General features: G+C 36.6%; 1 protein-coding gene across 1 annotated transcript; it reads right to left on the bottom strand.

Moving 5' to 3' along the window:
• Positions 1–915: 915 nt before the first annotated feature.
• On the bottom strand, positions 916–25,999 carry LOC111276820 (beta-glucosidase 42-like). The gene is made up of 13 exons (XM_022862703.2): positions 25,851–25,999; positions 24,785–24,851; positions 24,575–24,633; positions 23,723–23,798; positions 17,927–18,001; positions 17,765–17,852; positions 4,348–4,573; positions 3,382–3,497; positions 2,321–2,532; positions 2,213–2,247; positions 2,011–2,113; positions 1,556–1,664; positions 916–1,323 (listed from the first exon to the last, which is right to left on the bottom strand). The coding sequence occupies exons 1-13, from the start codon at positions 25,956–25,958 to the stop codon at positions 1,128–1,130; spliced, it is 1,470 nt and encodes a 489-aa protein (XP_022718438.1). The 5' UTR covers positions 25,959–25,999; the 3' UTR covers positions 916–1,127.
• Positions 26,000–26,607: the final 608 nt, after the last annotated feature.

Below are 26,607 nucleotides of genomic sequence, written 5' to 3'. Positions count from 1 at the left end.
ATACGTGGCATGCTTTTTGTATCAAATAACTCCCACATAAAAAAATAAATCTAAAAGATATTTATAAAATATCTTTTTTTAAGAAAAAAGATTAAATAAAAAAATTTAATATAAGGGGATTTCACGTTAAACAAAAAGTAAAATCTTTAAAAATTATAGTTTTATAATTTTAAAAAATATTTATTAAATATTAAAAGAAAAATTAAAAATAATTAAAAAATTATCATTGGTTTAGAAATTTTTTATGATCTTAAAGTATGATCGCTCTCTATATATTGTGTATTAACATCTATTATAAGACAGAAATTAACAAAAGTTTTGTTTCGCAACTTGGCATAAAACTCCCTTATTACCAATTTTGAGTTTGATTCAACGTAACTCTTTCAATCAGATCTTGGAGGCATAGGCCGAGGCCCATAAGCAACACCATAGGAGATGTAGAGGAAGTGGAATCTACCGAGGATCATGCAACTTGGGAGCGGTATATAGGAGGGTGAGCATCAACGTTACTAAACCTGTAAAAAGCAGTAGTAGAGTTGATGTCAGTGGTGGGAATATACTGTGGTTTTATTTCGCTATGGAAATCTACCAAACTATTGTTTTGTACGTGGGAGACTTCAACAAGAGAAAATAAATGTGATACTGCTATCAAGATGAAACAGTAACGAGGTTGCTTTCGTTGAAAGAGTGGTACTTGGCTGAAAGCAGAAATCCAAAGCAGAGGGCGGAGCATTAGTGTTTAGGGTTCCAAATATGGCTCCCAGATTCTCTAACGCGAGACCTGTGCGGTACCCACCGGCAGGAAAGGGCAGGGAACATGCACGAAGAATGAAATGAAATTACATTGTTTATTTTAAAATACACTAATTATTTTTAATTACATATAATTTCAAATATGTCAATATAAAAGCAAGGTTTATTATGAATGCGTGGTCTATTGAAGTAGCCCATTTATTTGTTTTGTTTGTCACCAACTACAAACGAAAAACAAGCAAAAGAGTCAGGACCTTAACAGAATCTTACGGTTTGAATTTGAAGTCACAAATCAAGTAAGAAAGAAATGCAAGGTAGGCCATGTATGTTGAGTTCTACCCTAATTTAACAATACATGCATAGTTTTAGGCAATTTAGTCGTCTTTGCCACTTTTCTTTTCACCACCTTTCAAGAACCGTGCGAACCAATAAGCAGAAGATTTGGGATGCCTGATCAGACCATTCTTGTAATCTACATAAACCAAACCAAAGCGTTTGGTATATCCTTGACCCCACTCAAAATTGTCAATTAGTGACCATGCAAAATATCCCCTCACATCTGCTCCATCTCTGCAATTGCAAATATAATCAACTTATTAATGCATTTTCTTCCATTCTGTATTAACCACAAGTAATGGTCAACACTGAATACACTTTAATTTACTGTTAGATTACATACTACAATAAATATTTGATGCTTTCTCTTACATTGACCCCATGAAAAGAGATTGAATTTCTAAAAAAGAAGATGCTCAATTAGAAAATTCCATGTGATATGAAGATTAAAAGCGGACCAACTCACTTGATTGCCTGAGCAACTGCGGCAAGGTATCCCTTAAAGTAGCGAACTCTTAATTTGTCATCAAGAATATCCTGAAGTGGCAAACTGTTGTCCTCTTCATCATCCATCCCTGTCAAAATTTTGACAGAAAAAATTTAAGGAATAATGAAGTCAACCGACCTTGCTTAATCCTTGATTGTACAATTGTATGCTGACTACAGAAGGTTCTACAGTAGCCTGTCAACTAGCTGAACCTTAAATATATCTCGCCTATGAGGTAGCCAGACTAGCCCATAAGGAATATCCCTAAGTTGTTAAAATTAAAATGTCTTCCAGAAGTAAAAAATTATTTTTATATGGGTTGTCACCAAAAAACTGACCGTGGACAGCATCTGCATGTATGAAAAATAGATGCAAAAGCAAAACAGAGACCATAAATCGATTATTATCTCGATTCTCAAAGTCAAACCGCATACCATTCTCGGTGATATATATTGGGGGATTGTTGTATGTTTGTGCTATGTAATTGAGAACCTTCCGGATGCCCCAAGGGACAATGTAGAGCCATTCTGATGCTGCCTGCCATGCTTTAAAACTTTTAGCATATCAAAATATAAACCTAAAGAAAAATGTGTTTTTGCATAAAATATACATGCACAACAAAAAGAGAGTCTGCACCTTTTCACCAATCTTCTCGCCTCCTTCCCATTCAACTGGCAAGTACTAAGAACATTAGTGCACAAAACAGAGACAGATGAACACATGTAGAGAAAGAGAGATTATTACCGATTCTCTCCATCTCTTGAGCCTTATAGAAAATAATTTCTTCGGAACTGTTTGTTACATGAGAAATAAACCTTGATGTATAATGATTAACACCAAGAAAGTCCAATGAGTTCATAAGCAATTCTTTTTCTTCCTGTGAGAACTTGGGAAGTTGATCTAATTTTTCACGCATAACTGCAGGATAGTCTCCATAATATAATGGGCACAAGTACCTGTAGCAGTAGTAATAGAATTAGGTGAAAAGGTTCTCAGAATGGAGAGAGAGAGAGAGAGAGAGTATTGAAATTAGGAAGCATTTTAGATCAATAGGGTGGCTTAGGGATAATGTACCTAGAATGTTCTATATAATATTTGAATTTAAAAGACATAAACAACTCTTTTTTTAGCAGAGCCTGCATTTTTAATTGCTTGGTGACCTTGCCATTAAAATGACATTTATATAAGTATCCTTAGCTACCCCACCCACAAGAGATTCCTGTCTCAAAACATCACAAGTCTTTCATATAACATTTCTCACATACACGAAAAGAAAAAGGGAACACTTCCCGTTTACATTAGTGAGGAACAGTTGCATTAGTCTTGAATTGATTTTTATGGAGCTAATAAGTTAGAATGTTCATGAGAGATTGACAAAATGACTATTTACACCTTATCTTTTTAAGGGTTGAAACACTTACATTATATGGCTAAATGAGAAATTTCAATTAAGGATATTTAAAGGTAACAAAGCTCCACGTTAGAGAACAACTTGGTGTACTGTTTAGGTAATGGCTTTAATAAGTACAGATGATGGCAATAATTATAAAGTAGTGTTAACAAGTTTTAACAGGTTAAGTTCTGCATATTATCTTTGATTCTTGAATATTCAGAGAAAACATATATTCAGAATGTGAAATGCACAACTTCCATACATAAATTTGAAATTTCTTCGAGTGAACTTAAGCTAAACCAAAAAAATCCAATTGAAGAGATTTCATGTCACCAACAATAAGCTCTTATCTTTTCTATGTGATTGTGTGATCACTATAATTAACTTGAACACTGAACATAAGCAGAAATACCATCCAAGTTGAAAATCAAGGCGCCTTGCCGCAGCAGATTTGTCTTCAATTTTGTCTGAATTGGCCTCTGCCCATTCACAGTCTAGCACCCACCCAATTTGTCCCCCTTGCTTATCCTAGCACAACAAGAATAACAACAGCAAAGACACAAAGAATTTTACTCTTGTAATTATACAGATAAGAGTTTTATTTCACACAAAACTACAAAATGACAATCACACTGGTGATCACAAAGAAAATCGTATCAAATATGAAATGACCTGTCTGGAAAGTAATTTGTAGAATGTGCTGAATATAAATATTTGCCTTCGTATGGAGAGTCTTAGAGAGTGGACAAGATAACCAAATGAGACGGCAGTAATTACTAAAGTGGTTTTAGCAAGAAACACACTTAAAATTTACATAGATAACTTTAGTTGAGCTGAGTGACAATTAAAGTTGAGAGTTTGAAGCTATGGTATTTACAAATTACAACAGGTTGTATTTCATGCAGAATAATAATCAGTACGGAACCTTAACTTCAATTGCTTAGATGATGTGACCACATTCAAAATTTTATATGCCTTCTAAACCTACATAGGAATAAAAATAAATCCATAACCTAATGCTGACATTCAAACATGTAACCTTTTGGAAATTAAAAAGAAAAAAAAAAGTCAACACCACTAACTCAAAGAGTTTGCTAGATTAGATCCCAAAGTAGCCTTTTCTCTTTTGATGGCCAGAGGTTGATTTTCCAACAAAAGAGAACAAAGAAAGGAAATCAGGAAGAACAAAGGTTGCTAAAAAAAGTTATGTGTCTACTGGATTCCTCTATTGGTCTAGCACCTCTCTTATTTTGGTAGTTTATTTGCAGATAGAGGATTTCAAGATGAACCACAACACATGACCAATTATTTCTATTTATGATGATGAATGTTTATTGGCTGCCTAGATCCTTCTCTAGATCTGTTCATTATCGAGTACCTTGTACTTGCTTCTGTATATTGAAACAGCCCTTGCATGGGCCAAGATCTGATGGTGTGCAGCCAAATATGGTTCTGTTGATGAACCTTCACATCTTCCAGGAGCAAATATCCCAGTACCATACCCATTCACTGCAGTTTGGAGCGGTTCATTTATAGTGATCCAATTCTTTACTCTATCACCAAAGTGTGCAAAGCAAGCATCTGCATAAACAGCAAAGTAGTTTCTGGACAATGGCCAAGCAGAAGCCATATCAGAGTTAGCATACAATATGTTATTAGGTTCATAAATCTTAGAGGGTGACACTCAAATGAAATAATTTAGCAAGAGATTTTCCCAAACTTAAAGAGAGAAACTGGATGCAGATGATACAAATGATTTACAATTACTGTGCTCTTACCCTGAAAGGCCTAAGCAACATCTTTTGATGTTTATGCAGCTTTATCCATGCTATGCTGTGATAAAGTAAAAAAAAAAAAAAAAATCTATATATTGGCAAAGAAAAAAAAAGAAAACAAGAAGTGCCAGTGCCCCATGCATCCCAATCCCTTCCCTGTGCCAAACCAAAAACAAAAAAGGGGGAAATGGGGGGGGGGGGGGGGGGGAGGGGACAGCATATAATATGGATGGATACAAGAACCTTAGGTTTATATACAACTAACTAGGGGTTAAATTAGGAAACTAAATCTTCCAAAAAAACTAATCCTATAATTGAGGGATTGTCTATCTTAATTTTTGTCCTTAATTCTAGGGATACAAATACTTAATTCTAGAGATACAAATATAAATATACAGATTACAAGATTACAACCAGCTGTAAATAAGTGTTTTCCCACACTCCCCCTCAAGCTGGTGAATAGGTGTTTTCCATTCTCAGCTTGGAAATAATTTCTTGAAATGTTACACTGTTGAGACCTTTAGTCAACACATCTGCAAGTTGACCCTTGGTTGATACATAAGGTGTACAAATCAACACACTGTCTAGTTTCTCCTTTATGAAATACCGGTCTACTTCAATGTGTTTTGTTCTGTCATGTTGCGCAGGATTGTGTGCAATGCTTATTGCAGACTTGTTATCATAGTAGAGTCTCATTGGTCCATCCCACTTGATCTTCAAGTCTTCTAGGATAATCTTTAACTATAGTAGTTCACAAATTCCTTGAGCCATTACTCTGAACTCTGCTTCAGCACTTGATCTTGCCATCACATTCTGTTTTTTACTACTCCAAGTCACAAGATTACCGCCTAAGAAAGTGTAGTAGCCTGAGGTGAATCTTCTATCAGTTACTGAACCTGCATAATCAGCATCTGTATATGCTTCTAGAACTAGCCCCGAATTTCTTTTGAATAAGATACCTCTCCCAAGATTAGCCTTCAAATAGTGCAATATACAGTAGACAACCTATAAGTGCACTTCTTTAGGATTATGCATAAATTGACTTATCACACTCACAGCATATGCTATATCAGGTCTAGTATGTGAGAGATAAATGAGTCTTCCCACTAATCTTTGGTACATCTCTCTATTTACAGCAGCATCTTCATTAGCTTCTCCAATTTTATGATTAAGATCTATAGGGGTATTTGCAGGTTTACATGCGAGCTTTCTAATTTCCTTCAGAAGATCTATCACATTTCTGTTGTGAGATGAAGATACCATGTCGTGAGTGAGCTACTTCAATTCCTAGGAAGTACTTCAATCTCCCTAGCTCTTTTATCTCAAATTTTCTAGCCAAACACTGTTTTAGATTCTCTCTTTTTTTCATCATCTCTAGTTACAATTATATCATCAACATACACTAATAAAACTGTGACTCTCCCTGAATCAGAATGCTTGATAAACAATGTGTGATCTCCTTGACTCTGTTTATATCTCATTGCTAGCATCACTTTGGCAAATCTCCCAAACCAAGCCCAAGGAGACTGTTTAAGGCCCTATAAAGCTTTTTTCAGCCTGCATACTTTGTTTGCTTCTAGATGACCTCCAAATCCTAGTGGAACCTTCATATATATTTCTTCTTCCAAATCACCACGTAGAAAAGCATTCTTTACATCAAATTGTTGAAGTTGCCAATTGTAATTTGCAGCCAATGATAACAAAATCCCAACTGTATTCATTTTGGCAATTGGAGTAAAGGTTTCCTGATAATCCACTCCGTAGGTTTGAGTGTAGCCCTTAGCCACTAACCTGGCTTTATACCTTTCAACAGTACCCTCTGCCTTGTATTTTACAGTGAAAACCCATTTACACCCCACTAGATTTTTTCCTTTAGGCAACTCTACCAGTTCCCATGTCTGATTTTTCTCTAAGGCCTCTATTTCTATTTTCATGGCTTGCCTACATTTCTCACTGGATAATGCCTCGGATAATGTAGTTGAAACAGAAATAGTATTTAGGCTCACAAAAAAACTTCTGTGGGATGGTGAGAATTTTTCAAATGACACAAAATTAGAGATTGGGTATAGTGGATGCTTAGTACATTCTCTAGTTCATTTCCTAATGGCAATAGGCAGATCATAATCACTAGTTATAGTTTTAAGAGATTTATGTTCATTTTGAGAAACAGAGTCAAAAACTGTAGTTACCTCATTTCCAGAGTTAGGATCAGGTTCTTGGACTGAAACTAGTTCAAGATCTGGAACTTTCCTTCTTAAGTACACCTGTAATTCCTTCATAGAATCAAGAACAATATTTTCCGTTGTCACATCTTCTGTATTTGGAATGGGTTCAGACTCAAATTCAGTGTTTAACTTGGGTTCAGTAGAAACAGGTTTCGACTCAGAAGAATTAATGGGTTTAAATGTTGAAGAATGAGACAAATCAAGCAAAAAGAAGCCTTTATCTTTATCTTCCATGAATGAAGTCTCCCCCTGAAGATAAGGTTGAGTAAAAAATGATTTACTTTCTTCAAAAGTGACATCTGCAGACATATAGAATTTTTTGGTAGGAGGATGATAGCATTTATATTCTTTTTGAGTTGAGGTATACCCCACAAAAATACACTTAATCGCTCTTGGATCCAACTTTCCCTTGTTATGACTATGAACATGAACAAATGATGTACAACCAAATATCCTAGGTGTGAGATTGTTTATGGTATTGAGGTTGGGATAAAATTGTGAGAGTAGTTCCATAGGAGTTTTAAATCCCAAAACCCTTGAAGGTAACCTATTTATAATGTGTGTGGCAATGAGAACAGCTTCCCTCAATAAGATTTAGGTACATTTGCTTGAAAAAGAAAAGCTAGGGTTGTGGCTAGTAAATGGTTATTTTCCCTCTCTGCCACTCCATTTTGCTGTGGAGTATTGACACAAGATGACTCATGGATAATCCCCTCTTTTTGAAAATAGGTGGATAAACTCTGGTTGAAATAGTCTCTTGCATTATCAGACCTAAATCTCTTGATTCTCACTCCAAATTGATTTTGGATCATGTTTTGGAAGCTTAAAAAAATACTATTCACATCTGATTTGAATTTAAGTAAAAAAACCTAAGAGACCCTAGTACAATCATCTATGAATGAAACAAACCATCTTGCACCAGAAATATTAGGAATTGTAGAAAGACCCCAAATGTTACTATGAATTAAGTAAAAAGGAGTAGAACTTCTTTTGTTACTAATTGGAAAAAACACACGTCTATGCTTTGCAAGTTCGCAAACATCACAATGAAAATCTTCGACATTTAATCCTTTGAACAAAGAAGGAAACATGTTTCTCAAAGTTCCAAAAGAAGGATGTCCAAGACAAAAATGGTAAATCCAAATTTTGTATTTATTGGAAGATTTTACAGAAAGAAATGACAAAGGTAAACTATTCTTGATATTACTTGTGTTATTTGATGTCTCAAGATAGTATAGTCCATCATTCTCCTTAGCAAGTCCAATTATCTTCCCCGAACTCTGGTCTTGAAATTCATAATAAGAGGGATAAAAAGTCACTTTGCAATTCATATCTCTGGTAAGTTTTTGTATAGATATCAAATTAGTAGATAATCCAACATGAAGAACATTTTTTAGAACAAACGAGAGATTAACTTGAACATCTCCTAATCCTGCCACTGTAGTAAATGAACCATCTGCAACAACAATTTTCTTATTACTAGGACACAAGGTATATGTACTAAACTTCTGTAAGGAATGTATCATATGCTTTGTGGCTCCCGAGTCAATGACCCAAGAACTCGTAATAAGTTTAACCGAGACATTTAATCCATGAGAACCAGAAGCTTTACCTGAACTAGAGACCTTACCCAAAGAACATATCACAGTAGGCTTTTCAAGGATTTTCAATAAGTTTCTCAGCTTTTCAATCTCTTCCCTGTCGAACTCTCCTTGTTTCCGAGACATCTGTAGTACTCCAGTGATTTTTCCAATTGACATTTCCTCAAATTGGGTGGTAATGATATCTTTTTTTGAAAGGGTTCGGCAATAAAAGCCTAAACAGGATTTGGCAATGAAAGCCTAAAATAGAAGTCAACAATGAGGGCTGAAAAATTTTGCTTCCCAAGAAGAGCCTAAAGCTCTGATACCATGTGAAAAAACTAAAAAATAAATCAGTGTGAAAACTGAATGTATATTGAAAAACTACTCTACAAAATTATACAAGAACCTTAGGTTTATATACAACTAACTAGGGGTTAAATTAGGAAACTAAATCTTCCAAAAAAACTAATCCTATAATTGAGGGATTGTCTATCTTAATTTTTGTCCTTAATTCTAGGGATACAAATACTTAATTCTAGAGATACAAATACAAATATACAGATTACAATATTACAACCAACTGTAAATAAGTGTTTTCCCACAATTTACAGTGATATCAATGGAACTTTTGAGTCAGGATTGAGCATGAAGCCCTATTAGTATCTTCTACACTCCACATGGACAATACATGAAACTTGTTCCTATGCAAGCTATAAATTACAGCTCCAAAGGCAGGATAAACTGGGTGATCTAAATTTGAATAACATCCATTCAATAGTAAAACCTGCACTACACAAGCAGAAAAAAAAAGTAAAACAAAAAATTATGGTATCATCTATGTGAAGAATTTTACTAGATTATTAATAGAAACTTCAGCTGGATTATCTTGTCACTTGCAGTAAGCCAGTAACCTATTTATGGTCCCACAGGTGGATTAACAACTTAAGACGGACAAATACTAGAGAAACTTGTTTAATCTGAACTCCAATTAGATATCGTTTTTTGACCCATGGAAATGGGTTGATGCTGCAAATTGAAAAAAGCGAAATCATGGCAAAAAGTGATTTCCACAAGGATTATTAAGGGGACAAACAAAGTAACAATGAGATCTGTTATGTAAACGGTATGTTTTAGCCTTCCTATACACAGCAGCATCTAAATTGGGAGTAGGCTGAAGTTTGCAACGTCAAAAGAATTATTTCTAAATGGTATCTTCCCTGAAAATGAAATAAAACAGTTTCTAATTGATCCAATGCCTCATAGTATTTTGTTCCTTGTGAACATAAGAAATGAAAATTATCGGACTTGTGTTACATTAGTCAGCATTGGTAGAGGTGGCAAAATGAGGGGCAGCCTATGACAAGGCACAGCACATTTGCTACAGTAACCATTTCATGCCAGTGTCACGCCCTAGGCGGGACCTGAGGCCCGAGCACCAAGAACAGAAGCAGGGGTTTGCGCAATAAGCATGGGAGAAGTATCCAGACCGCCCGCACAGCACTCAAGCCTATCCACACAACCAAGGCCAGGCCCGCATCATACCCGCACTGCACCTAGGTGGACCCAAAAGAGTGAGACCGACCCAGAACCATCTAGAAGCATCTAGGATCAGCAGCACACAGCTAGAGGATTTGGTCAACCCTGAGAATCAGAAGGGGATCCTTAGAATTAGGGTGTAATCTGTATTTTAATGTGTAATCCCTTAATTCTAGGAATCATGTAATCCCTCGATTTTAGGAGTAGCCATACGAGGCTGGGGCTATAAATAGAGGGCCAACCCTCCCTCAGTTGTATCGATCACACAGTTCAATAATATACAAAGCATATTCTAGCATCCCTTGTGTTTTCTTAGCTTGCGTATTCTGCCTTTCCAATTGGTGTAGTGCTCGCACGCTTGCGTAGTAGGCTGAACTTAGGCATATGGAGTCAATTCCCAGCCTAAAACCGCACGAATTCAAGCTTAAGACCGGAGCCCATGACAATTGGTATCAAAGCAGGTTTTGCTTGTTTGTGTTCAGGTCACACTCAAAGCGTTTGCGAAAATGGCATCCCATAATGATGTTGCTAGCCAACAACCAGAGGCCCAAGAGCAATGCCGCAAAAGGGGGAAGAAAGCTAGTTTGAAGGACATCTGGTCTACTATAGATGGGTGGTTGCCCAAGGTGGAGGTGACAGTGGGTGATGTGAAAGAGAAGATTGACGAGGTGGAGGCTCACTTTGAGGATTTGGACTCCAGGGAGAAGGAGCTCAAAGGTGAGATGCAGGCTGCTCTGAATGAGACCATCAACATGTTCACCCAGCGAAATGAAGCCTTAAAGGCCCTAGTGGAGAGCATACGCAAGGAGATTGAGGAGCTCAGAGGAGAGCTCACTGCTTGCAAAACAACCATTGGGAATAGCGTGATAGCTAAAGTGCCAAAGTCTCGTGTAGAGATCCTAAGCCCAAAGAGTTCAAGGGAACTAGCGCTGCAAAAGAAGTGGACAACTTTCTATGAGGGATAGAGCAATACTTCCGAACCATGGGCATGTCGGACGATGCCACTAAGGTAAGCACTGCTTCAATGTATTTTATTGATGTTGCCTTCTTGTGGTGGAGGCGCAAGTGTGATGATGTGAGGCGCGGTGGTGCCTTGGTTGGAACCTGAGAGGAGTTCCAAAAAGAATTCAAGGAGCAATTCTACCCCGAGTATGCCAATGATAAGGCACGGGCAAAGTTACGCAAGTTTACTCAGCAGGGGGAGGTCAAGGAGTATGACTAGAAGTTCTCTGAATTGATGCTTCAGATTTCATATCTGAGTGAGACTGAGGGTCTGTTTGCCTTCTTGGATGGCCTCAAGCCGTGGGTGAAACACGAGCTGCAAAGGAGAGGAGTTCATGAGCTGGCCAAGGCCATGACCACCGCTGAGTCCTTGGTGGAGTGTAGGCCACAAAACAAGTTCAAGTCTTCCAAGCCTAATGGGAAAGGCAAGGGCAAGAGGGATCGGGAACGACAATCCAAGGAAGAAGACCGTGACCGGCAGTCCAAAGATGGAGACCAAGACCGTTTGGACAACGATGGCCAGGGGAAGCCACCAGTAGGGAAGTAGAAGGCTAGGAGAGACCGAGAGTGGATCTCTTGTTATCTATGTGGAGAACCGCATAAAGTTCGAGACTGCCCCAAAAAGGGCAAGCTGACTACCATAGACAAGGAATCGAATGAGGAGCCAGAGAAGGAGATAGCAAAGCTTGGGTCAATTGTGCTCAATGTTGTCTAAGGTAAGGGAAGCCGCAAGCTAAAAGGACTTAAGTATATGGATCTGTCGGTTGCGGGCAAGAAAGTGAACACTCTAGTGGACACGAGCTTCACATTTGTTCATATTAGGTGATGGAGCCTAGAAACTTGGCCCGAAGGTGCACAAGGGGACTGATAACATCAAGACAGTAAACTCCAAAGAGGCTCCAACCATTGGAGTGGCACATGGGGTAGAGATACAACTTGGAGATTGGAAAAGCAAGGAGACCATTGAGGTAATACCCTTGGATGATTATGAATTTGTGATTGGTTTAGATTTTCTTGTTCGGATTAATGCCCTCCTTGTGCCTTTGCCAATTGCATAGGCATTCTAGACGCACGGTGCCAATGCCTTGTACCATTGAGGCACAGGTCCAGGCTTGGGACCAAGGTGCTATCGGCCATTCAATTTGCCAAGGCGGTGAGCAAGGATAACACCTTCTTAGCTGCCCTGAAGTATGATGAACCGAAGGAGAAAAAGACCAACACCCCCGTGGAAGTGCTAGAGTTGCTAGAGGCCTTTAGCGATATGATTCCCGCACAGTTGCCTAGCAAGCTGCCACCCAAGAGAGAGGTGGACCATAAGATCGAGCTAGTGCCTGAGGCCAAGCCACCAGCCAAGGCCTCCTATCGAATGTCAGCCCCAGAGTTGGAGAAGTTGAGGAAACAGCTCCGGGAACAGATTGATGCTGGCTACATCAGGCCATCGAAGGCCCTAAATGGTGCCCCAATTTTGTTCCAACGCAAGCATGATGGGTCCTTGCGGTTGTGTATTGACTACAGGGCACTGAACAAGCTGACCATCAAGAACAAGTATCTTATCCCCCTCATTGTGAACTTGTTCGACCAACTTGGAGACGCGAGGTGGTTCACCAAGTTGGATTTGAGGTCAAGTTATTACCAGGTCAAGATCGTGGAGGAAGATGAGCCAAAGACCGTGTGTGTCACCCGCTATGGCTCTTATGAGGTTTTGGTCATGCCATTCAGATTCACCAATGCTCCGACAACATTCTGTACGCTCATGAACAAGGTACTGCAATCGTTCTTTGATCATTTTGTTGTGGTTTATCTTGATATTATACTCTATAGCCAGACATTTTGGGAGCATGTAGACCACTTGAGATAGGTGTTCGAGGCGTTGCAGAGGAATGAACTATTCATGAAGAAGGAGAAGTGCTCATTTGCCCAACAAGAGGTACTGTTTCTAGGCCACATAGTGGAAGGTGGCAAGATATGCATGGATGCTAGCAAGGTGTGCCAATTTGGATTGGGAACCGCCAGCCAAGGTCACCGAATTGAGATCATTCCTTGAGCTGGTTAACTACCACCAGTGCTTCATCAAAGGCCCCTTACCCATTGCCACAACATTGACTGATTTGTTCAAGAAGGGGAGAGTGGGAGGGAGCACCGAGTGCCAAGAAGCCTTTGATCAATTGAAGCGGATAGTGACTGAGGAGCCCGTCTTGGCCTTGCCAGACCGTACGAGGTGCATACGAATGCATCGGACTTTGCAATAAGAGGTGTGCTGATGCAGGAGAACCATCTAATTGCACTTGAAAGCCAAAAGCTCAACGAGACCGAGCGCAGATACATAATCCATGAAAAGGAGATGACAATAGTGGTGCATAGCTTGCACACTTTGCGACATTACCTGTTGGTGTCAAGGTTTGTAGTCAGAACCAACAATGTTGCAACCAACATTCCAGACGCAGAAGAAGCTGTCCCCCAAGCAGGCCCACTGGCAGGACTTTCTTGCAGAATTTGATTACAAGTTGGAGTACAAGCCTAGGTGGGTGAATATGGTGGCTAACGCCCTGAACCTAAAGGCATGCCTTGTTGCCATCAGCCAACCAAAGGGGTCTTTGGTGCTGCACATCAGGGAAGGGCTACCCCAAGATCCTACGACACAAACTCCCATCAACCATGCCAAGCAAGGTAAAACTAGACATTTTTGGCTGCATGATGATTTGTTGTACAGCAAGGATAGTAGGTTGTTTGTGCCGCAACGTGGGAAGCTCCGCAGAGAGGTGATGCAAGAGTGCCATGATTCAAAGTGGGCTGGTCACCCAAGCGTGCACCGCACGTTAGCCTTGCTAGAGGATCATTACTATTGGCTGCACAGGGGATGATGTTGAGGCCTAAGTGAAGACTCGTCTTGTGTGCCAGCAAAACAAGGTAGAGTTCAAGCCACCATGCGGTCTCTTAGAGCCTTTGCCCATACCAGAATGACAATGGAAAAGTGTCACTCCGAACTTCATAGTCAATTTACCCAAGGCAGAAAGGTTTGGAAGCATCATAGTAGTGGTGGACAGGTTTTCCATATACGATATTTTCATTCTAGCAACCAAGGAGTGCCCAGCCGAGGAGGCAACCCCTTTGTTCCTGAAGAACATGGTGAAGTATTAGAGAGTATCGAGGACCATTGTTAGTGATCAGGACGTGTGATTCACAAGGCGGTTCTGGACTAAATTGTTCAAGCTATTGGGGTCAGACTTGAACTTTTCCACCAGCATGCATCCGCAGACCGACAGGTAGATTGAACGAGTGAATGGATTGTTGGAGGTTTATCTCGGGCATTATGTGAGTGCTACACAACGAGACTGGCCAAAGCTGCTTGATGTCACCTAGTTCTCTTAAAACCTACAAAAGAGTGAAGCAACGAACCAGAGTCCCTTTGAGATTGTGACAGGGCAGCAACTGTTGATGCCCAGTTGAATTACCGCAGGTTATACAGGGCCTAACCCAGCAACATACAAGTTTGCTAAAGCTTGGGAGGAGCAAGCCGACTTGGCCAGAGTCTGTCTACACAAAGCTGCTAAGAGGTCGAAGAAATGGACAGACCAGAAGAGGAGGAACATGCAGTTCCAAGTGGGGGACTTGGTATTGGTGAAGCTGCAACCTATCTTGCGCCACAAAGGCCTGCATAAGGGTTTAGTCCAAAGGTATGAGGGACCTTTCAGAGTTCGTAAGAGGCTAGGCATGGTTGCTTACAAGCTGGATATGCCACCAAAGCCGAGAGTACACCCAGTCTTCCATGTGAGCATGCTCAAGCCGTTCCATGAGGACCATAGGGATCCAGGACGAGCAAAGTCAAGGCATGCACCATTGAGAACCAAGGCCTCATATGAGAACGAGGTCCAATGCATTTTGACTGACAAGGTTGTAAGGCGATGGAATTATCATCAACCAAGATAAGAGTACTTGGTGCAATGGAAGGGGCTTCCAGACAGTGAAGCTAGTTGGGAACTAACAGAGGACCTATGGCAGTTTCAGAACCAGATCAAGCAGTTCCATGCAAAGGACACGATGAAGGTGTAGCAAGATCAGGTGGGGGAGAATGTCATGCCTTGGGCGGGCGCACCAGGAGCTGAGGACCAAGCACCAGCAGCCAAGGCTCGAGCACTAGGGACAAAAGTAGGGGTTTGTGGGGATAGGTGTCCAGATCACCCGCATAGCACTCAGGCCTGCCCGCACAACCAGGGCCAAGCTCGCATCATGCCCACACCACACCTAGGTGGACCCAAAAGAGTGGGACCGATCCAAAACCATCTAGAAGCATCCAGGATCGACAGCACACAACTAGAGGATCTGGTTAACCCTGGGAATCAGGAGGGGATTCTTAGAATCAAGGTATAATCTGTATTTTAATGTGTAATCCTTTAATTCTGGGAATAAGGTAATCCCTAGATTTTAGGAGTAGCCATACGGTGCTGGGGCTATAAATAGAGGGTTGCCCTTCCCTCAGTTGTATCGATCACACACTTCAGTAATATACAGAGCATATTCCTGCATCCCTTGTGTTTTCTTAGCTTGCATATTCTACCTTTCTAGTTGGCGTAGTGCCCGCACACTTGCATAGTAGGCTAAACTTAGGGATATGGAGTCAATTCCCAGCCTAAGGCCGCACCGATTCAGGCTTAAAACTAGAGCTCGTGACACCAAGCACAACCCTTAATGATCACACCATGCTAGGCTGGGCATTTATTGGCCCATGAGTTGGCAAGGTACAGTCCATGCTAGGCCAAGGGCTGGCCCAAGGCACATGCTCAACACGGCACAGCCCATATTTTGCCTGCAAAGAAAAAGTATAGATCCCTTCCTTGAAGGGATTATTCCTTTTTCAAACAGAACACTCTTTTTTGGCTTAAAACTAAATGAGATCAATCCTCCCTTGATAGGGATCGATCCCTTTGCCTTCTAACAACGAAAAATTTGAGCTGCAGCTGGAATGGGTCGAGCCTCTCATTACAAGGATAGAACTGTATGTCTTCTAACGTTAAAAAAATTTGAATTAATGAAAGAGATGGATATTTGTGTGTGATATGATGTTGGAATGACAAAAAATAAAATTTACAAAAATAGAATTTTAAGTTTTAAAAGAGTTGATTAGGCACATAGTGGAAATGTTTTTCTAGTACAATTTTTTAAATAGTGGAAATACATATAAGATTAGTTTTTGTTTTCCAAAATATAGAAATTATGATATTTTCAAAAATGCTAGTGAGCTTACGGAAATAAAATTTTAAAAATATTGGAAAAATGTTCCTCTTTTAAATTGTTTGGCCACAATTATGAATACTAAATTAAAATTAAAAGATGTATAAATTATACTTGAATCTTATTATTCTAATATGTAAATTGATATTAACCTGAACAAGATAAAAGAATCTATTAAAGAAAGTTTATTTCTATGTATGCTTTATCTTAATTCTAAGAATTTAAATGAAAGAACCTAAGAAGAACAAGAAGCTAGTCTTACTACGGAGTTAGTATGATCTTTAATAAGTCAAAGTAAACAAGAATTAGTATGATCTTTAATAAGTCAAAGAAAACAAGATTCTAATATATCTTCTAATGATGAAACTAATTTTTATTTACAACAAAATGTTAAGTTTTCAAAAGAAGAATTAGTTAAGTTTGATATTTTTATTTACAGCAAAAATGTGCATTCTCATCAAAAATGGCTTAGATGCGGAATATCGCTCACAAGAACTTGTATCTTTTGGAAGAAAATAATGATTTATGATATATGTTATTTATACTTGTAAATTTTATTGTTTTCAAGTTAATTAGTTTTTGTAAAATTTATTTATTCATAGTATAAAACTTCCCCCTTTCCCATGGCATAGGCATTTTAAGCCGAATTATGTAAAATAAATCATGTCACTATTTTTTTATTCTTCTTTTATAAGTGACACTAAAATAAGAATTACATAAGAAAAAACTCACTTTTTTAAAAAAAATTAGTATGAAACATGGAAAAAAAATACTATTGGCCCATGGTCAGCATGACCCAACCTATTATGCACCATACCAGGCACAACCCATGTTATTGTCAGGCCATGAGGCCGTGTTGGGCTAAGGTTTTGAAAATATGGGCCATGCCATATTTTGACCATGCTAGGCCGACACAAGTCACCAACTGGGCCGACATAGGCCACTACAATGCCGTGCCAAATAATAGGTCAGGTCGGGTCGAGTAGGCCCATTTGGCCCATTTTGCCACCTCTAAGCATTGGTGACAAAAGGGTGCTTATAGAATGTAAGTATCGTCTTCTTCAAAGCATTCTTACTTGCTATGTTCATTGTGCATGTCAACTTTTACTGGTTTCTCCATTCAATTGCAAATAAACAAACAGGCATTGATATGTCTTAAAGGATGTTTTGCAGCACCTTTCCTTTGATCATGAGTGTCAAACCACAAAATTCTGCAGCTTCTAAAGGCTTGAGAATGATCAAAGGTAGTAGTGGGTCCATACCCAAGAAACATCAGGAAATCAAAAAAATAATATCATGACGGAATTGTGTATGTACTGTCTAAAACTAAAATAGAGCTTAGTATGCTAGTCTCGTCAACAAACTATAAGTAGGTAAGAAACATATAATTTAATACTCGAGTTAGAAAAGACTATCAAGTAATTCATTAAAGACATAATACTTACACAATTTGCTTATTTAACCACCCTCCAATTGATTCATGAAGATGCAAAGGGAGATCCCAATGGTACAAAGTTGCAAACGGCTGAATACCTGCACAAATGAACATATTTAATACCTATGTTATGATCACAGCTAGGAGGAATCAAGTACAAATGGTTCCTTACCCTTTTCAAGAAGAGCATTAATGAGATTGTTGTAGAAGGCAATTCCTTCATTATTGACTTTGGTTCCCAAACCATCTGTAAAAACAATGTAAAACAATATAACAATTTCATTTGTCACCAAAATCAAGCTCGTCAAATTGATGTAGGACAAGTAGGAAGAAGACAAAAAATTAGAGAGAAACTCAGAAATAGACCAGAACAATTAGGGAGCAATAGAGGAAATTGGGAGAAGAAACTAAAGAACTTGGGGAGAGAACAAGACAGAATCAATAAAGAGAAATCTCAATATCTCAATATTCGATATCCAAAACCTAATTGAAACTAAAATAATAAAGGTATTCATAAATAAACCCAAAACCCCAATAAAATGCAAAATACCATTAATAAGTTAAAGCTCTAATTCTAAGAAAAAGAAGTAAGATAATAATTTATATTAAATAGCTTAAAAAATCTAAAATAGCCTAGATAATTATAAAGATCACACTCAAACCCATAAAATACATAATAAAGTCCTAAATAACTTAATCTCTCAATTAGCACATCTCCAACCTCCATAATTCCCCCCTATTTGGACAAATCTCGATCTCAAGTTTTGAAAAAAACGAAGCAAAAAAATTTCCAATGAATAATAGCATCAAATCTAAACTCATTAGTAAAACAAACATTTTCAACCAAGCAACTTGCACCTCATTTTTAAGCACTTGGAATGAAAAAATCAATGTAAGAACTATCATCCAATGCAATAGTTTGAACTCCAACAATCAGAATTATCAAGTCAAGGGGTAAATGATCTTCAATAGGTATAACTTGATTTTGCTCTTCAACTACTTGTACTTCCAAATCTGTAGATTCAACATTTTCAATATTTAGCCTATGACTAGATTATACTCTTCAACCCCTTGGACAGCCACTTCCAAATCTGTCGATTCAACATTTTCAGTTCCAAAGTTTTTAAAACTTAGCCTATGACTTGATTATGCTCTCCAACTACTTGGACAGCCACTTCCAGATCTATAGATTCAACATTTTCAATTCCGAAATTTTCAATTTGTTGCAAATCATGTTGCACTAACCCAATAGATTCTTCCTCATGCATCTCATCTCTTAAACCCCTTTCAAAAAGATTATTGTTTAAGGCCTCAAAAACAGGAGATGTGCTGACAATTATGACATCTTTAACATGTTTTTCCTCAACAAGATCTTTTTCTACATCCTTAAAAGATTTTTCAATTTGTCCCAATTCATTGCATATCTCATCTTTTACTTTTCAGCAGTCATCAAAGAACTAATCAAATGCATCTTTTATGCCCATAAATTCATCATAAAGAAGCTGTGGTTTCCAGCTTTCAAGCATTTTCTTATTATGACAGATAAAATCTTTAATATCATAATATTTATAAAAAACTGAATAATTCAAATTTTCAAAGCCAAATCTATCTCTCAAATCATTCAAATATTGTAAATGTAGGGTAGCTTCATCAATATCATCTTCCAACCCTTCAATTTGCTCCAATAATCATATTCACCCCAAACTAAAGATTCGCAAGCTGATTAACCAAAATCTGACCTTTAGGGAATGAATCTTTCAAAATAGACCTCAAAATCAGAATCAGGATGTCGCAATTAGCTAGGTCGGAAGTTTGCCAAAATTGCTGATGTGGCAATCAACATTGACGACATGACAGTGACACCAGCAGATCGATAATCAAAAGCCGGAGCATGACGCGCCACACGTGAACTGGATTTTCCATGACCAGACCGGGCACGTGGCAGCACATGTGACAGAGACCAGTGACGAAAATTCAGCGGAGGCACAATCGGAGGTTGTTTTGTATCAGCCGCCAAATGGAGCAAAGCAGATCTAGGACTTAAGTTTCGTTTTCACTTTTTTTTCAAACCTTTTGCCAGTGAACAACACGAAAAAGGGTGGTAAAACATTCAAGGATTAGCAATCTGCGACTGGTGCAAAATTTTGTGACGACAAAATAGAGATTGGATGATTGGACAGTGGAGTGGTGGCAAACAGGATTTTTTCTCCAATCAGTTTTTTCTTTTTCTTTTCAGAACAAACTAACCTGGATTTTTTTCTCACATGAAACAAACGTTTTTTAGGTAAACAAAGAAAAATGATAGATTGATAGCAAAAGCTGAACTTGAGCTCAGATACCAACTAATTGAGGACAAATAGGAAGAAAGATAAAATATTGAAATTTAGGAAGAGACTCAGAAATAGAAAAGAACAATTAGGGAGGAAGAGAGAAAATTAGGGGGAGAAACAGAAGAACTTGGAAGAAAACTAGACATAATCAATAGAGGGAAAAATCTCAATATCTCAATGACTCAATATTCAATATCCATAACCTAATCGATACTAAATTAACATAGGTAAACCCAAAAGCCTAATAAAATGCAAAATACCAATAACAACCATAAATCACTAATTTTAGAAAAAGAAGTAAAATACTAATTAATATTAAATAGGCTAAATAATCTAAAATAGCCTAGATAATTATGAAGATTACAATCAAACCCATAAAATATAAAATAAAGTCATAAATAACTTAATCTCTTAATTAGGATATTTTCGTTCTCCATCACAAATTCTATAAGCGAAAAGCAGAAAGGGCATTGACTCTTCAAATGCAAATGAAGTGGACTAGGGGCCATGATTTGGCCCTAGATCCACTTAGTGGGTGAAAATAAGAAGCTCTCTTGATCATCTGCAATTATATTGCTAAAAGAAGGAATATTTATGATGTCACACCCACTTAGTCATAAAGGAACAAAAATTGGGGGACAAAAGGAGTTTGGAGAAAAGTTAAATGAGGAAAGTAGCCCGGTAGCAAATAAGGAAAGAATTAAAAGGGATAAAGCTAAGCAATAAATGAGTGAACTTGATTTTTCTTAGAAAAAGGATAAAGCACTCAGGCTCTTTAATTCCCTCACTTTTTTAAAGGTATGGAGAACATCAGTTCAATACTACATTCATTGAGCTCTCTTTCATCATCATAACTAAGAGAATACCCACTCAAATTTAGGAACATAAAGATTGTTAAAAGTTTCCTTTCTAAACAAATTTTTTGTTCCTCTTGATATGCTTACATTATTACTAAAGACATGAAAAATTAGTAGACAATGAGGGAGATACATGTTTGATAAGAAAGTAGATGAAAAAAGGGAAAAAAAAGGAGACAGTGACAGAAAAAATATTTCCCCTATGTATCTGACGGAGAATGGAGATACCCTAATTAAGAGACTAAGTTATTTAGGATCTTATTTTATATTTTATGAGTTTGATTGTAATTTTTATAATTATCTGGGCTCTTTTAGATTATTTAGGCTATTTAACATTAACTAGTATTTTACTTATTTTCTTAATGTTAGGGCTTTAGGATTATAGTTGGTATTTTATGTTTTATTAGGGTTGAGGTTCAATTATAAATACCTAAGTTGTAATAGCTTTAGGAGACTTTGATTATTGTAATAGATCCGATCCACATATGTTACACGCTGACTTCTGCTTAGTTGGTCTACTGAAGTCACTATCATATCATCAAATTTGACTGCCAAAATCAGTGTTGACTGCCACATCAGCAAATTTTCCATACTTCCTAGCTAATGTTGACTTTCCAGTTCTTAATTTAAGGTCTTTTTTGCTAGATTAATTCTTTAAAGGTCATAGTTTAATTGTTCAGCTTGTTAAATTCTTATTTTAAGGTGAATATGATTACTTGGGAGCAAGTTGAGATTTTGGAAGATGATTTTTATGAAGCTACCTTGCATTTTCAAGAGTTGATTGGTTTAAGAGATAGATATGGCTTTGAACATCTTCATCCTTCTGTCTTTTATGAATACAATGATTTTAAAGATTATATATGTTAGAGGAAGAAACTATTCGAAAACTGAAATCACAACTTATTTAAGATGAATTGATTGACGCAAAAGGTGCATTCAATAAATTATGCGATGACTGGAGAAAAGGGTCCAATGAGATACATGATGAATTCGGACAACTTGGAAAATCTTTGACCGAAATAAAAAAGATCCCATTGAGGAAAAACATGTTGAAGATGTTACAATTATGAACACATCCTCTGCTTTTGAGGCCTTAAAGAAAAATCTTGTTGAAGAGGGTTTAAAAGATAAGATGCATAAGGAAGAATCTGTTGAGTTACTGTAACATGATTCGCTTGGTTATAATGTTGAATGTACAACTTGTTAAACTAAATTGGTGGCTGTCCAAGAACCTGAAGAGTTTGCTCAAGTGATGCCTAGTGAGAGTCCCTCATATATTGACCTTTATCTCCCAATTAATGAGATTAAACCCATTGTTATTGATTATAGCTCTTCCATTGACTTTGTCATTCCAAGTATGCTACAAAATGAGGTGCAAGTTGCTTTGTTGAAGATGCTTATAATGTTTCTGAATTTCAGATTTGACAGTGCTGTCTGTGGACTTTGCTGCAAATTTTTTCTGCACCAATTTTTCAAAACTCCAAGTTGAGGTTTTACCAAGGGAAAATGATGAAGAATGGAGATATCCAAATTAGGAGACTACGTCATTTAGGAGCTTATTTTATATTTTACAAGTTTGATTGTAGCATTTATAATTATCTAGGCTATTTCAGATTATGTAGGCTATTTAATATTAATTAGTATTTTAGTTATCTTCTTAATGTTATTACTTTAGGGTTACATTTGGTTTTTTCTTTTACTAGGGTTTAGGTTCAATTAGAAATATCTAAGTTGAAATAGCTTTAGGAGACTTTGGTTATTGAATTATTGAGATTTTCTGGATTTTATATATTGAGTTACTTGTCCTACATCAGTATTCTTCAGTTACCCATTTCATAATCGCATGATAACACTAGTTTTATCATCTACTTACCAGAAAACTAATGATTACTTGGTTTTGTCCATGAAAGAAATGAATGTACCAACTTTGTGTGTATTAGATAAACATCTACGTGATCCTTTCCCAATGAATCTGTTTTATACTCACACTTAATGCTTGAGACCACCAGTAGCTGACTTCTTTTACTGAGAAACCAAACTTGGTATTTCCTCTTTATAATATGCAGACATCACAACATTTGCCATGGAAACCCTGATTTTCCTATTTGTCATAATATTAAGAATTATGCATCACAACAACAAAGGTAAAATGTTGATGACAATCAAAGAATTCATTATAGTGAAGGCTTCAGAAACAAACTGGAATAAACCCTCTCTTAAATTGCCTATTGCAAAATTCTGCCCATCAAACTTCCTGGTTCCTACAGGTTTCTACAATTGAAAGCCTACCAGATTGTTTCTACTGTGTGCACAAAGCTAGATTAAAAGAATGAATGAATATTTCGATACTTCTTAAGTTTAGCTAACTGACAATGTTATATAGGCTACTGCCTTAGGGTACCAATACTGAAATTGGGGTCTAGACATGATATGGAAAAATTGAATCTTGCAAACCAGGGATTTTAGTAAAACAAAAAGAAAAGAAAAGCCTAAATAACATATATAAACCTACCCATCAGGTCATTCCAATATCTTAGAATCCAAATTAAGGTACATGCACAAAAATTTCCTATGGCAATCCTTCTAGTTCACCTACAATTAATATCTAGGGAAAACTTAATGAAGTAGAAGAAAGGACTTAATAGACGAGTGCTTTATTCTACAATAAATTGAATATTATAATAAAACACACAGTCATTAACCATGTGGCATGTACAAGAATAAATAAATAAGAAAAAAACCCTGAAAAGTAAAATTAAGGCATTTACTAGAAGGGCATACCTGGGAAAATGCGAGACCATGATATGGAGAACCTATAAGCATCAAATCCAAACTTGTGTATAAGTTCGACATCTTCCTGTATAACATGATAAAATCAGAAAACTGAAATCTGAAAGACCAACGTGAACAATTATACATCTAGGAAGCACAGACATGGATATGTAATACAGGTACAACATGATATGGATACAGCAATACATCAATTTCTAAAAAATGAGAACACAAATACAGCAGGATGCGGCAATAAAAAAGTATTTTTTATATACTATAATCACTAGTTAAAAATATATGATAGATATTGGGCTGATTTTTAAAAGATATTTATCCTTATAAAAAAAAAAATGATGATAGACATAACAATAAAATAGCATATGGTCTAATTATCCACATAAGAATTGTCTTTTTCTTCGTTTTCTACTTCTTTGTTGCATCCAGCCAAGTTCGACAAGTATTTTGGCTTGTTGCAAGCGTCAAAGTTTTGGACACGGATACAACACAAGTATATGAGGGGTTGAGAAGTGTCTGTACTTCATAGATATACATTATACTGTAATGTAGTAAATTTTGATATTCAAATGATAATTGAAAAGAATTTTTGAAACCCACCCCTCCTCCTCTGCTAGTCACTCACATGCATAAACAATTGTCAAACTGATAATGTCTCAGACTAAATTATAATTTCAACACATTAGTTTGGTTAAAAACACCATTACTGATTTTTGCTTAAAGATCATCCACTTCCAAAGATAAAAAGAGTACAAAATCTTGTGAATTCACTTAATAATAAAATTTTAACATCTTAGATTGAGAAAGTAAAAAATACAGCATAGACATCACTAATCCTAGACCCACCTTGTATCGATGATAATGATCAACTGCCACATCACCGCTGCTTCCATCAATAATTTTTCCTAGAAAGACAAACAGAGTTTCCTAATCAAGTTGAAATGTTCAAATAAAAAATTCGCCATATCAACCCAAATAGTGATGGCAAGAATTTTTCAATTTCTTCTTTCCTTTGTTATTAGTAGTAGTTGTTTTAAAAAGAGAAAATCCACATACCCTCAGTGTGTGAAAAAGAATCCCATATGCTAGCACCCCTGCCGCCCTCATTGCAGGCTCCTTCAATCTGAAAACATGCAACAAGTAGCTAACTCAAAATTGTCGAAGTGTTTCGTTATTTATAGTGTGCCAACTGCTAACAGTCCAGTAAGATTTTTTTTTTTTTTTTGTGGTATATAAAAATCCAGGGGCAGATAGATTGCTCCAATCCCCATGCCATGGCAAGATGAGCATCAGAAAGCTTCACTGGCTGCATTCCAGATTAGCACCCACGAGAGTCCACCAGTGAGACTCTAGAAGTGTTATCTGTGCATTTCTGTGTCTTTATTTCATATATTTGCCAAATTGTAGCATTGAATATATTTCTATGAAACCTATTACTATGGAATATGGACCAAAGAAAGTACTCAACATAAATGGGCCTGCTGATTTGTTACAGTAAACTGGCATTAAAAATGGAACCAGAACAGAAAGAAGAGATTGGATTAATGTGAGGGATCACAGCAGACTATTATGATTTTAGATAATTCTTCAGAAGTTTCAATTTCTCTTATCTCTCCATTAAGGAGGTTTAATTTACAATAAGTAACATCTTGCAAAACAATTTACCATCAATAACATCTTGTAAAAAATTTTATAATCGATAACATCTATCTGTAATCGTTAACCAACCCAGATTGCGGATTTAAAAAAAAAAAAAAAGCTGGAAGTTCAAAGAGTAGATTTGAACAGAGGAGTAATAAATTACTGGAAAAAATAAAATTAAAACTTAATTTTCTGAAAAATAAAAGAGAAGAAAAGGGAATAGCGTTTGGTTAAGAAACCGTGAAAATGAAAGGAAACACACGGTAAAGGATGTGAATCTGTTAATGAGAGAGTGAGGAAAACTTGGGTCATCGAATTCATTAAACCCCCAAAATTGGAATGAAATTAACAAAATTAAAAGTTAAAAATGAAGAGAAAAATACATCCACATTCAGATGCGCAAACTCAGACAAATTTGTGCAGAGAAAAGAGAAAGGCGGAAGCAGATCTAATCTGAAACTGAATGCATTTTACAGTATACCTGATATGAAGCAGTGGCAACCCCAAACATAAAGCCGGGAGGGAAATCAGCTCTGCTCACTTCCCCTTCTTCTTCTCCATTTTCCTTGAACCCTTCCTTCTTTGGCATTTTTTTATTATTTTCTTATTTTATCTCAAAATCTCAAACGCAGAAATGAGAATAAAGAAATTGATGCCCTTTATGCACTTGCTACAGTATTGGTAGATACAGCAGTATAAAGGAGATTACCACATTCACATCGCACTTTCCCAATATTTCATATCAACTTCTTGTCGTACTAAATCAAACTATTTGTTTGCTAGCGCAAAAAAAAAATTATATATATATATATATATATATTTGTTTAAAATTAGAAATAACGACAAAAAAATCAATCAAACTATTACATCATTTTTCATTTCCATTTCAACAGTTTATATATATTTTTTTCATATCATATATAATATAATAATACAACATATATAAAAAATTGATAAATTTTTTTAACATAAATATTTAAGTGGATAATTTATTTGAATGACAAATAAGTTAATAATAAATAATTATATTATATATTATTAAAATAATCAAAAAATTTTAAATTAAATCATTAATAATAATAATATTTCAATATTAATTTAAAAATAGATAAAAAGATATATGATTATTTATTTATTTAGTATTATTCAAATCCATTTGAAATATTCAAATTTATTTAAATTAATAAGAACATGTTTGAATTATTGTTTAAAATTTTTGGTTTAATGACTTTAAAAAA

The sequence above is a fragment of the Durio zibethinus genome, chromosome 7 (assembly GCF_047325235.1).
Source record: "Durio zibethinus cultivar Kanyao isolate XHJ-2024 chromosome 7, ASM4732523v1, whole genome shotgun sequence".
Lineage (NCBI taxonomy): Eukaryota > Viridiplantae > Streptophyta > Magnoliopsida > Malvales > Malvaceae > Durio > Durio zibethinus.
Note: the sequence above shows the minus strand (reverse complement) of the source record. Positions and strands in the feature narration are given on the sequence as shown.